Below are 12,424 nucleotides of genomic sequence, written 5' to 3'. Positions count from 1 at the left end.
AGAGCATGTCACGCATGCACGCCTGTGACAGCAGAGAAGACCGCGACTCTGCACACCTGCTCTCCGTGCACGCGCGCACGCCCGCCACGGTTAGGGGAGATCTCATGACTGCAGGGAGATGAGGAAGACCCTAGGTCTGGAGACCTGCACACAGCCAGGGTCAGGGTTAGAGGATCTCCACACACACACACCCAGAGGCAGGGTTAGAGGATCTCCACACACACACACACACACACACACCCAGAGCCAGTGTTAGAGGACTGCACACACACACACACCAAAGTCAGGGTTAGAGGACTGCGCACACACACACACACACACACCAGAGTCAGGGTTAGAGGACTGCGCACACACACACACACACACACACACCAGAGTCAGGGTTAGAGGACTGCGCACACACACACACACACACACACACCAGAGTCAGGGTTAGAGGACTGCGCACACACACACACACACCAGAGTCAGGGTTAGAGGACTGCGCGCACACACACACACACACACCAGAGTCAGGGTTAGAGGACTGCGCACACACACACACACACCAGAGTCAGGGTTAGAGGACTGCGCACACACACACACACACCAGAGTCAGGGTTAGAGGACTGCGCACACACACACACACACACACACCAGAGTCAGGGTTAGAGGACTGCGCGCACACACACACACACCAGAGTCAGGGTTAGAGGACTACACACACACACACACACACACACACCCAGAGGCAGGGTTAGAGGACTGTGCACACACACACACACCCAGAGGCAGGGTTAGAGGACTGCGCACACACACACACACACCAGAGTCAGGGTTAGAGGACTGCGCGCACACACACACACACACCAGAGTCAGGGTTAGAGGACTACACACACACACACACCCAGAGTCAGGGTTAGAGGACTGCACACACACACACACACCCAGAGTCAGGGTTAGAGGACTGCGCACACACACACACCCAGAGTCAGGGTTAGAGGACTGCACACACACACACACACACACCAGAGTCAGGGTTAGAGGACTACACACACACACACACACATACCCAGAGTCAGGGTTAGAGGACTGCACACACACACACACCAGAGTCAGGGTTAGAGGACTGTGCACACACACACACACACCAGAGTCAGGGTTAGAGGACTGCGCGCACACACACACACACCAGAGTCAGGGTTAGAGGACTACACACACACACACACACACCCAGAGGCAGGGTTAGAGGACTGTGCACACACACACACACCCAGAGGCAGGGTTAGAGGACTGCGCACACACACACACACACCAGAGTCAGGGTTAGAGGACTGCACACACACACACACCAGAGTCAGGGTTAGAGGACTGTGCACACACACACACACACCAGAGTCAGGGTTAGAGGACTACACACACACACACACACACACCCAGAGCCAGGGTTAGGGGACTACACACACACACACACACACACACACCCAGAGTCAGGGTTAGAGGACTGCACACACACACACACACCCAGAGTCAGGGTTAGGGGACTACACACACATACACACACACACACACACCAGAGTCAGGGTTAGAGGATCACACACACACACACACCCAGAGTTAGGGTTAGGGGACTACACACACACACACACACACACCCAGAGTCAGGGTTAAGGGACTACACACACACACACCCAGAGTCAGGGTTAGGGGACTAACACACACACACACACACCAGAGTCAGGGGTAGGGGACTACACACACACACACACACACACATACCCAGAGTCAGGGTTAGGGGACTAACACACACACCAGAGTCAGGGCTAGGGTATCACACACACACACACACACACACACACCCAGAGTCAGGGTTAGGGGACTAACACACACACACACACACACACACACACACCAGAGTCAGGGTTAGGGGACTAACACACACACACACACACCCAGAGTCAGGGTTAGGGGACTAACACACACACACACACACACACACACCCAGAGTCAGGGTTAGGGGACTAACACACACACACACACACACCAGAGTCAGGGTTAGGGGATCTCTTCCTGCTTAAGTGTGTGGCACCTCCGAGTTGCAGTTGCGCTGTTTTTCAGAGCACTGCATGCAAATCCCAGGCCGGTCTGTCTCTGCCTCAGCCTGCTAGGTGCACGTGTTTGTTTAAATAGGCACAATACTGAGAACTGTGCCAGCCTCCTCCGACCCCTAACCCCTTCTTCCTCCCCTCCCCACCTTGTGTGTAGCTAGTGAGGAGCAACTTGCCTATACTGATGTAGGCTCTGGGAAGTTTGCTACAAAGCTAAGTTCATTACTGCCTGCATTCCTTTTGACCAGAAAAGGATGTCTCACTAATTTGCCAATTCCAATGGGATGGAGACATCCCAAAATAGCCAAAGAAGCTTTCACTCAAAAACACCTTCTTTGGGCTCAGTGAATATCGAGGTATTTTGATGTCTAACATTAGTGTCTGCAAGCTTTGGGGCATTTTAAAAGGTATTTAAATATCCATGAAATAGTTGATAGTTCCTTGGGGAATATATTGCATGAGTGTGCATGCTTGCATGTAAATGTGCATGTGTGCGTGAAGTGTTAGGTGTATATATGTGTGTGCACACTTGTGCATGTGTGTGTATATGTAAGGTGGAGCAGGATGGGGATTTTAGTTGCAAAAGATAAACCTGTGAAAAGCCCTATCCCTACTGGTGTCAGTGTTTTGCTTTTGAGATGTGAAAAGCTCCTACTGCTTCATCTCTTCAAATATACTCTGTGTGTCTTCCAGCTGTGCCCAGCAGAGCCAGCTCTGAGAGTCAGGGAAGAAGGCAGTGCACTAGTGCAGAGAGCCCCCAGTTAGGTGTCAGGCGGTCCAGGTTCAAGTCCTGGTTCTGCTGCCGAACAAGCTGTGTGCTTTTGGACAATTCACTTAGCCATTCAGCGCCTCCACTTTTCTCACATATAAAAAGCAAGACAATGCTTATCTGACCTACCTTACAGGTTGTTGTGAGGATTAGGCCAAATGAGATCAAGTTTATGACTAAACCTTGTCAAATATAGACTGCTGTACAAAAGTAAGATACTATGAAGATCATGGTTTCATGGATTTTCCTTAAACAATTCATACATTTAGTTCCCAAATAGTTCCTAAAAGCAGCTTCTCAAAATGTAGTCCCTGACCTAGCAGTGAATGTATTACCTGGAAATTTGTTCTGAATGCAAAATTTGCACCCCAAACCTACCAAATCACAACCTGCTTTTAAAGAAGATTCCTAAATGGTTTTTGTAAACATTAATTGCAGGTGGGCAGACGCACCTTAAACCTCTGGCTTTCAAATCAATGACTGTCAGGTGTTCTGGGGCCTGACTGCAGATTCTGATTCAGGATGTCTGGGTAGGGCTCAGAGATCTCCACTGTAGAGACCTCAGCTGGCCCTAGAATCCCAGCTTTTGAGAAACCCTGCACCAAGATGTCCACTGTTGCTCTCCGTTTCCTAGTTATGAATTTTAGAATTGGAGAGAGTTTTTAAATCTGTTACTGCAACCCCAAGTTCAGTTCTCAAAGTCAGACTCAGGTGTTTCCTAAAAACAAACAAAACCCTCATCCTTATGCTTTACTTCTGTGTCAGCAAGCAGCCACCCAACCAGTTCATGAAACTCAGGGCATCAGTGGTGTAGTTTTGGCTTTGGTTTCTTGGGTTCTTTTAAGGATATTCAACATCAAGCAGCTGTTTTTAGGTTGCTTTTAAATTACAGTCACTTCAACATGACTATTTTGCTCATGTAGAATGCATATGGATACTAACTTGAATACACATAAATATATATGAATATCTATCAGCATATCTCATATTTTAAAGGGAACTGAAAAGTTCCCCAAAAATACAGCCTTATTTTTAATATATTTTACTTCACACTCCAAATGCCCTGAGTTAGTAATTGTAAAAACTGTACTAAAGGCATGTTTGCAGATTAAAAATGTCAGTTGACATTTACTTCTAAATAGGTCCAACCTCTCCAAAAACTTCTTCCCTCATTTATGTATAAAATGGAGAGTTAGGAACATGATTTTAAAATTAGTATTTCAATTAAAGAACTTTGTTATTTTGCAGAAAGAGAAACCCATCCAGAGATATGAGGAGACCACTAGTAGTTTTCTGGCAAGACCGTACTGGTGCTAGAATAAGATTTTATGTTTCATGCTTTTTAAACATTAGCTAAATTCCTTGATTTCCTTATCTTTAATTATTATTACATCAGATTCGATTCTAGGCTGTTAGCCTTGATAAGTAGAAAATGCTATACTCAGCAGAAAATTTCCTTCCTTCCATCTAGTGAATCCTTCATTAACTTAGGTTTGCTTTAGTGGTGACCGGGTGCCCACCTGTAGTCCTTGGGATGGGGCAAGAGAAAAGTCAGCAGAGCTAAAAAATAAAATCGTCCTGCACTCGGGACAGGTCATGACTTCGAGGAAGAGTAAAAATCATCCTCTTCTGTGTTTTCAGGACATGCATTTAGAAGATTCCACCAGATTCTGTCCAAAGGAAGAAAGAGAAAGTGAACAAACATCGTTCAGCGATCAAAACCCCAGGCAAGACCAGAAAGGGGGCTTTCGAAGCTCCTTCCGCAAGCTCTTTAAAAAGAAGTGAGTAGCCATTAGACAAGACAGCACTGTAACTCGTTTCCCTTTGGGCTAAGTCTTGAGGTGTAACAGTATTAAGTATCTGATAGCCTGGTCTCACACAACTGCTTCAAGTTCAGTGCCTGTACTCAGTAGCCAAGATTCCTGCAGGGTGAAGATGCTTCTCAATGTCATCTCTCAGAGTAGAAGCAAATGGCTCTCTCCCCTGTCTCTTCTGTCTTTTATCCCTCCTTCCTTGTTCCCAAAGTCATGTGTCCTGACAGGGATGCGGAAAGGAGGCCCCCTGGGAAATGAGCTGCCGACACACCCCCTTTAGACTGGGAGGAGTGGGCTCCACTATTGGAGTGGGCTGTGATGAGTGTCCCCCACCTCTGGAAAGTTTTCTAAAGATATCTCAGTACTCCTGCCTTTCAGGGCGTCTAGGTACCCTGGGTTCTAATACATGTTCATTGGGACTTCAGTGTTGTCTCTGAGTCAATGACTTTGACTCGGGCCTTAGGTAAAAGTCACTTCAGCAGAGTTTTCCTATTCCAGAGGAGGCAAAAACAAGTCATTTCCACTCTGTGGTCCCGAGTTCTTTTGGTATGAAATGTAATCCACCGGGCAGTGGCCATTACTCTCCTATAGTCTGAGAGTCAGGGGCAAACCGCAGCATAGAATGTAAGGAAGAGAGAGGTGATTGTTAACATTGGGTTACAGAGGGACTTGCCAGTTTGGCCATGGCCGGCCTGAGAGTTTGCTGGTTTCTGTCTCCACTGGTCCTCGGTCCTACCTCCTTCTCCCTCAGAGAGATTGTCCCTACTACTGAGGTTTCCCTTGGAAAAAGAAGTTCTTGCAGTGGGACTTCGTGGATGGAAGTTAGGCAAAGGTTACCGCTGGCTTTGGAAGCCGCTGCCGAGTGAGGCGGTGCAGGGGCGTCTCTGAGGTGGAGGTGTCTGAGTTAGGTAGTGACGGCTCCCGAGGGAAGCGCTGGGGCAGGCCTCAAGTGAGGGCTTCTTCCTTTTTTATGAGTTGTCTAGTTCTCCTCCCACAGGTAGGGTGGTCCTGAGAGGACTGGGTCTCTGGTGGTTGGTCTCTGCCTGTTGTTTCTGAAAGACGGGGCGAGAGGAAGAAGAGCCACAGCCCCGCAGGCCCCTTGCAGCTCTGCTCAGGCAGCCTGTGCGTGCTGACTGCCCCTGGGTGCTCAGCCCACCTTCTGCAGCGGCCGGGGAGGCGACTGGCCGCCTCTCTCGAGGGTCGCAGACAGATCTCTCTGGGCTCACTGCCTACCTTTGTCAGCTTTGACGGAGATGGAAGGGCCTGGGAGCACACAACTCTCCAGCCTGAACTTGACCCCAGACTCCTAAGGGCACTGCTTGAGCCCATCTTTTCTTCTTTTTCTTGTTTTTTAAGCCACAGCATTCTCAAAACAGCCACTCTTGGCTCACTACCATTTATAATGACGGGGTGCTACTCTCCGTGGGAGAGCAAAGGGCGCTAGATCCACCAGTGGTTCCTTTAAAAATCCCCGTTCAGCAGAGACGTGAATGAACACGTGCTGCCGGTTACACGGGGCAGGCAGAGTGGATTTTCCCTCTCCTTTTCCAGAGGGCAGACCTAGGAGCGATGGGTTAAGAAGAAGCCCTCCTAGACATGCAGCTGCCTGGCACCGGAGCTGGCCACCTCCTGAGGAAGCGGGAGCTCCTAAGCACAAGCTAGATGACTGTCGGGGTGCTGGACCCGCGCGGGCTGCGCGAGTGCGGAGGAAGGCACCAGAATGCTTTTTCGCCTGGAGACCTGCTTGATGCCTGTGCTGTGGCTCAGTCTGAGTAATCGCATCTTTTTATCCCCTGAAAGAGGAAATTAATGTGGCCTGGGGACCCATCATTTTAAAGGCCCACCATGTAGAAGAGCAGGTTTGCTCTTGCGGCGAGCCCCCACAGATCTTGAATAATGTAGAGCACGCGCCATGGGCTCTCCAAGTTCATGCCGGTTATTTGTTTTCGGTCCCCCTGAGGGTTTCTGGGATTCTCCTTGATGAAAGAGCGATTGCCTTAGTTCTCGTCTTCTCTCGTGGACCATCCTCTCCTGCATCCCTCGTGTTGCTGCCACCCCTTCTGACACTGTCCTTTGCAGTTAAAACTCTGGTGTGTTATCTGAGTGGAAGTAAAGGCGGAGCCACCAGATAGATGGCTCTCCCTCTGGCTGGCTTCCCTGGCTTTTCAGATCTGGCCCAGGACAGTCAGCACCATCAAGTGATAACCCGCATATGACCTTGAACTTAGGGTGCCATGGTGGGCACTTTGGGAACTTGGCAGGGGATGAGAAAGCTGCTGAAGTAGCTTCCGAGTGTTTTCAGCCGAGAACCGTGGGAAGACCATTGTGGAGCATGCTTCTCTGTGGTAAAGTGGAGAGGAAGGGCAGGCAGGCCCCAGTGTAGTGCAGGAAGGCCAGTGGCTTCTAACTCCCATGAGAACACAACATTCTTGCTAAGTAAGCACTCTTCCTTATATGCATGCACTGTGCAAGACACTTGTGTAGGACTGTGAATGGCATGGGTCCCAAGCGTTATACAGGAACTTGCATTCTGAAGTCAGGTGTGTGGACGGGTAGAGGAAGGACCCAGAAAGAGGCATTCAGCCCTTTCTCCTCCTGTGTGTCAGGAGGTCCGTGTGACTTTTGAGAAGTGGCTGGGTACTGGAGCCACCCCAGAGCGTGGACTCACAGGCCCACGGGGGCCAGTGCCAGAAAAGCCGCCTGTGTCATGTCTGGGGCTCGCTGCCTTCCTCCCCTGTAGCCCTCTGGAGGCTCATTCCTGTCTACGCTGACACGCTTTTTGTTCCATAGGGGCTTGTTTGGCTGGTGGCCCCACACACCCAGAATGCTGCTTCGGGATGAAGCTAGGCATGGAGCCAGATGCAGCAGAAAACCTGAGAAAGGGTTCTCTTCCCTCTGAGGCTGGGAGGGCCGAATGCTCATGCCCACACCCACAAGGATTCCAAAGGGAGAGTCAAGTTGACATCACTCAAAAAATCCTGAAAAATGCCCACAATATTTGGGGACAAGGATTACCCTCTGATTGTTTCCATATTAGGCACAGTTGTCCTGGGTAGAGAGACACCAGTTCATGTATCTCTAAAAGCTGGCTGGAATTGATCAGAATAAAGACTATATATATATTATCACTTGAAAATATTAATAGTGACTTTAAACATTTTAAATGAGGATTCTTAGAAGCCAGGAACAGACCTAATTTGACGGGCTGATGCTAGACTAAAACCCCCCTGCCTTTGAGTAGGATGGAAGGCAAATGCTCCCATTCTAGAAGGTTCTATATGAAGACTTACTGTAAACACTGAAACCTAGAATACTACGAAATCCGAGGCATGTGCTACTTCATCTTTATATCTAAATCCTCTACTTAGATAAATGTGTAGTCTTGGTTGGGGGTGTAGTGACAGGGAAAGTAGCCGGTGCTCTCTCTTTTTGTCCTTGGATTTGAGAGGAGTGGAGGATAAAGAATACGGCTTCCAAATGACTGATTTTATTTCCTAACCCATCCTTTCCCTCTTTGGCACTTTGTAACTTACATGCCTCAGAGTGTCTCCATCCCGGTCATCACCCTCCCTCTACCAATCACATACAAATCTATTTTCTTAATACACATGGAGAGACAGAGAAAGAGGGAGAGAAACTCCTACTGATCCTACTGATCCTTATATAACTGTGTGTCAATAAATCCTTTTCTTTTGGTGTCTTCTCAGCTGTTTTTGTCTATGCCAAGCCTAGGCCATGGAACAGACCATGTAACAGAAGGCAGGTCCACTAAAGAAACAGTTGAAACTTATTCTCATCTCTTGTCTGCCTCCTTAAAGCCTATCTCAAGTCACTCCCTTATTCTTGCCTACTTTGGGGTTCTCTCTCATTTCCCATTTCATTTCCTAGATAACTTTAAGATTGAAGGTGATGGTTAAAGGATAGACATTTTAAATTACTTCCGCTGATTATAAATATTTCTCAATAGTTATTTGGAGTCAGTCTTTAAGTTAAGGATCTTTGCTGTAGTAGGTTCTGTCTAGCATAAAAGTAATAGCAATACTTGCTGCCTGTTAGGAGCTTGCAGTTCAAAGTAAAGGCAACCTAGCCATTCGTGTAGGACATAGCACACAATAAGCACGCAACAGATGCTTCGTAACGGAATACTCATTTGTCATCCTGGGGACTGCAAGGGCTGGCTGATTTGGCCAACAGGATGGGTGTTCCCGAGCCCTTCTGCACGTGCCAGTCTCTGAAGCTTTCAAGGAGAGCAGTGGTTCCTGTCAGAGGGCCAAGCCTCGATACGGCAGAAGTTGCCGTGGCACTAGTTTCCGCCCTTCTGCCTTCCCCAGCCCCAAATAAGCTTCCAAGGGTTCTCTGTAGCAAGCCCATGCTTGGCGGCCTTTCCAACTTGCTGTTTCCTGTCTGCGTCACGTGAGTGGGAAGGAAGTTAGAGCAGATTCTTTTTTTGTCTCTCCATCAAGTGCTTTGGTGGCTGCATCTCAGAATGTACTGGCAGCCACTGTGCCCTTCCTGAGTGTGCGCTTACTGTATGTATTCCGATCAGCCCTGTGGTCCGCCAGAACGGCTCCAGGAGCCCCGCAGCCATCTCTGTGTTAGAGAAATGGCACGAGAGCAAACACACTGGCCGTTTCCTAGTAGTTTAGGGAGGCCTTCAGAGCCTTGGGAACAGTCCTGGTGTCCAGGTAAAATGACCTTTAAAAGGAAACAAATGAGCTTGTAGCCATAGCTACAACAAAATGCCAGATTTTGAAAAGGGTTAGCAAATTAGCCATTAGTTAACTCATAGTTAATATTAAGAAATGCAGAGATATGCAGGCGGTGGAGACACAGGGAAAGTACAATTTGTGAGAAGAGCAGTTAAAAAAGAAAAAAAAATTAAGCCGAGTTTGTGGACTCTGAAAACTAGACAGGGCGATTTTGGCATTTGTTTCAGAAATGGGAACGCAACTGGTGAAGATTTCTGTGGTCCTTGGGGCTGGTGGTGACATCAAAGCTTTCCCATTTCCAGGTAAACTAAAACGGTTGCATGTCGGAACCATCGAAGTGTGACTTCCTGGGTTTTGGAGAGATTAGATGTAGCCAAGATGGGGAATGAGAGGTGAAGACCTTTAAGTTGTGACTAATGACTTTCTGATGAGAAATTCCTGGGGGAAAATTCAGAGGACACAGCTCAGTTCAAATCCTGCTCCCTACTTCCTGCCCCTTAAACTTAACATTGGCATTCGTAGTCTTCTGAATAACGGAAGATGCAGAGAAAGAATGGAATGGTCAAACTGCATCGCCTAACACTCAGGCACAACTGTACTAACCGGGGTGGTCTGAGCTGGAGGTCTGCGGGAGTTCTGAGGGATGAGCGAGGCCTGGTGTACGAGGGCAGGGCACGTGGAGGCTGTTTCTAGGGAGAGTGGGGGGGTCTACGTTTCACCCCACCCAGATCCCAGATCCCATCTTATTCGACGAGCACCAGGATGGACCAGAGTTGAGAGAGAGGGAGAGAGTAGTGTTTCCTCTCTTCGCTGGGATCTAGTAGAAAAGTGCTCCTTCCCAAGCAGAAGGAGAAAGCATGGTGGGCAACTATGGCTTCATCTGCAACATCAATAGCATGTTGAAAAGTGAAAATATCTGATCAGTTATCAGGTTTTCAGACATCAGGATTTTAGTCTTCCTGTGGATCCAACTTCTTTCCTTGAATAATGAGTGGCAAAGAGATGTTTGAATTCTGCCCTATTAATTCCGTAACTGATAGACTCACAGTTAATTTACCTAATAAGAATAATGAGGACTCAGCAATAGCATGCCAGCGATAGTGCAAGGACTTGGGGCCACTGATCCTTCTTCGTGGGTAGTGGGAGCATATCGATCTCAGTCTCAGCACATGGAGAACTTGCTAAGTTGTGTAGGAGCTTTGGGCAAATAACTTCAAGTCTAACATCAGTTTTACATCCTGCACGAAGTCTCTTGATATTGGTTCTCAATTACTGGGCTGGATTTACCGATTCTAGCTCAGAGTTTAAGCCAGCAAAAAGGGCCCCAGCCTAGTTTATCCAGAAAGCCTCCTCCCTCCAGGGACTTCTGACATGAACAAAGTGGAAAAGGTACAGAGCTGGAATGGATTACCCAACTGGCTTGCCCAAGATAAAGGAAGAATGCACTCTCGACTGGGGACTCACATGGACTGATTTAAGCTGTTGACGATTGATTGGTTTTGGTCTCCTCTGTGGTGGTTGAGATTATAGTATCTCCTAAATTTATTACTGTACTGATTTCTGCATTCTGCCAAATGTAGCATATGTGTGTGGTTGGCTTCAATAAATCTTTCATTTAAAAATGAAAACAAGCAAAAGCAAGAGTTTGTAATGTGATGCCCAAATTCAGTAAGGCCCTTAATAACCCTTGATGATTTAAGGGCATTGGTAATTTGTGGAGTTTTTCAGTCTTCATTTAATCAAAAATAGAATTTCTTGAAATTTGAGCTTTTATTTCCCCAATTACAATGTTATTACACAGTATCTTACACTGACATATATAGTAGTCACCATTGCCCTCATAAAGCATTAGAAAAATACTCTCTTTATGTTCACTGCCAGTCAGAGATACACATGTCTTGGAATTCAGGGGAGTAAAAACTATTCCAGATCTAGGAGGCAACTGTTTTACAAATGCAAAGCAATTTGGATAGATAAAATATTTGAAAACAATTAAAACCAAATCAACCTGTACTTTATCTGTGTGCTGAGATTTTAGGTCCAGTGGATCAGAATACAGGGAAAAAACTAATGAGAATCCCTCAATGGATCCTTCACCCACCAAACAAGATTTCTTCAGAAACCGACTTGCTCTTGCAAATGACCTTGACCAAGGAACAGCTGTGTAAAACATACTTAAAGTTGTATTGTCAAGTGGTAAGATGAGGATAAAAAGCTTGTATATATCTGTGTAGGAATATATATATATATATCGATGTATAAATTCCTGAGGAAAACTAACATAAATACTTACATATGAAACTAAATCAACATACAAGACATTGAAGAGATGGAGATTAGTCTATTGTTAAGACCTGGCTTTTTGAACCTTAACACTTGGGAAAAGGGAACTGAAGACTTTTCACATCATTACAGAAAAACACAATAAATTTGGAGGAAAATAAATGTTTGTAAGAACAAAAATTTCCATCTTGAGTCATTCCCCAAGTATAACTTTGAGCATGTTCATATTTAATATGGATGTAAATTTTATGCTTGCTAGACATCTAGCTTATTAACTCATCCTAGAGTTCTTAGGTGAATATACACGACGTGAGGAGCCAGGTCTGTCTTGTCATCTTTCAAAAAACCTCATCTCTTAAATCACAGGGTTAGTTCACAGAACTGTTTTTTTTTTTTTTTTTTTCCCAAATGTTCCAAATCTGAGGTATGGAGAATGTGCTTAAGCCATGATAGAGAAGGGTCAGAGCTTAAGGGTACATTGATCCCCACCCACACTGGTTCTGGGCCATGGGAATGGTCATAGGGGGAGGTAGAGGGTGAGGGTACAGAAACCTTTTACCTTATATGGGTTGTGCTGAGGATGGGGACAGCCCAGGGGCCATGCTTCATTGAATACTCAGTATTGAGGATCCACCAGAGATCCTGTCACTCACAGTCAAGACCAGGTGGACCAGCGAGAAGCACTGGGAGCCACATCCTCTTAAGACTTTCAGGGAGGACAGAGATGGCAGCAGCAACAGCGCTTTCATGTCTCCCACACCA

General features: G+C 46.9%; 1 protein-coding gene across 12 annotated transcripts in view; it reads left to right on the top strand.

Annotated features, from left to right (window-relative positions):
• Positions 1-11,842, top strand: part of ARHGEF33 (Rho guanine nucleotide exchange factor 33) — a 101,467-nt gene extending 89,625 nt beyond the window's left edge. For 4 of the 12 annotated variants that reach the window (XM_089326521.1, XM_089326520.1, XM_089326514.1 and 1 more), the window contains 2 exons: positions 4,498-4,637; positions 11,418-11,842. In XM_089326521.1, coding sequence (XP_089182647.1) covers positions 4,498-4,637; positions 11,418-11,547 — 270 coding nt within the window. In that variant the 3' untranslated portion in view covers positions 11,548-11,842. Of the gene's footprint in view, positions 1-4,497; positions 4,638-7,460; positions 9,579-9,606; positions 9,682-10,739; positions 11,008-11,410 lie in introns of those variants that run through there. The other 8 variants (XM_089326524.1, XM_089326523.1, XM_089326516.1 and 5 more) reach the window with 6 other exon arrangements.
• The last annotated feature ends 582 nt before the right edge of the window (positions 11,843-12,424 follow it).

The sequence above is a fragment of the Oryctolagus cuniculus genome, chromosome 2 (genome assembly GCF_051225735.1).
Source record: "Oryctolagus cuniculus isolate XC-2025 breed Fujian yellow rabbit chromosome 2, ASM5122573v1, whole genome shotgun sequence".
Taxonomy (NCBI): Eukaryota; Metazoa; Chordata; class Mammalia; order Lagomorpha; family Leporidae; genus Oryctolagus; species Oryctolagus cuniculus.
This window is presented reverse-complemented; position numbering and strand designations above follow the sequence as displayed.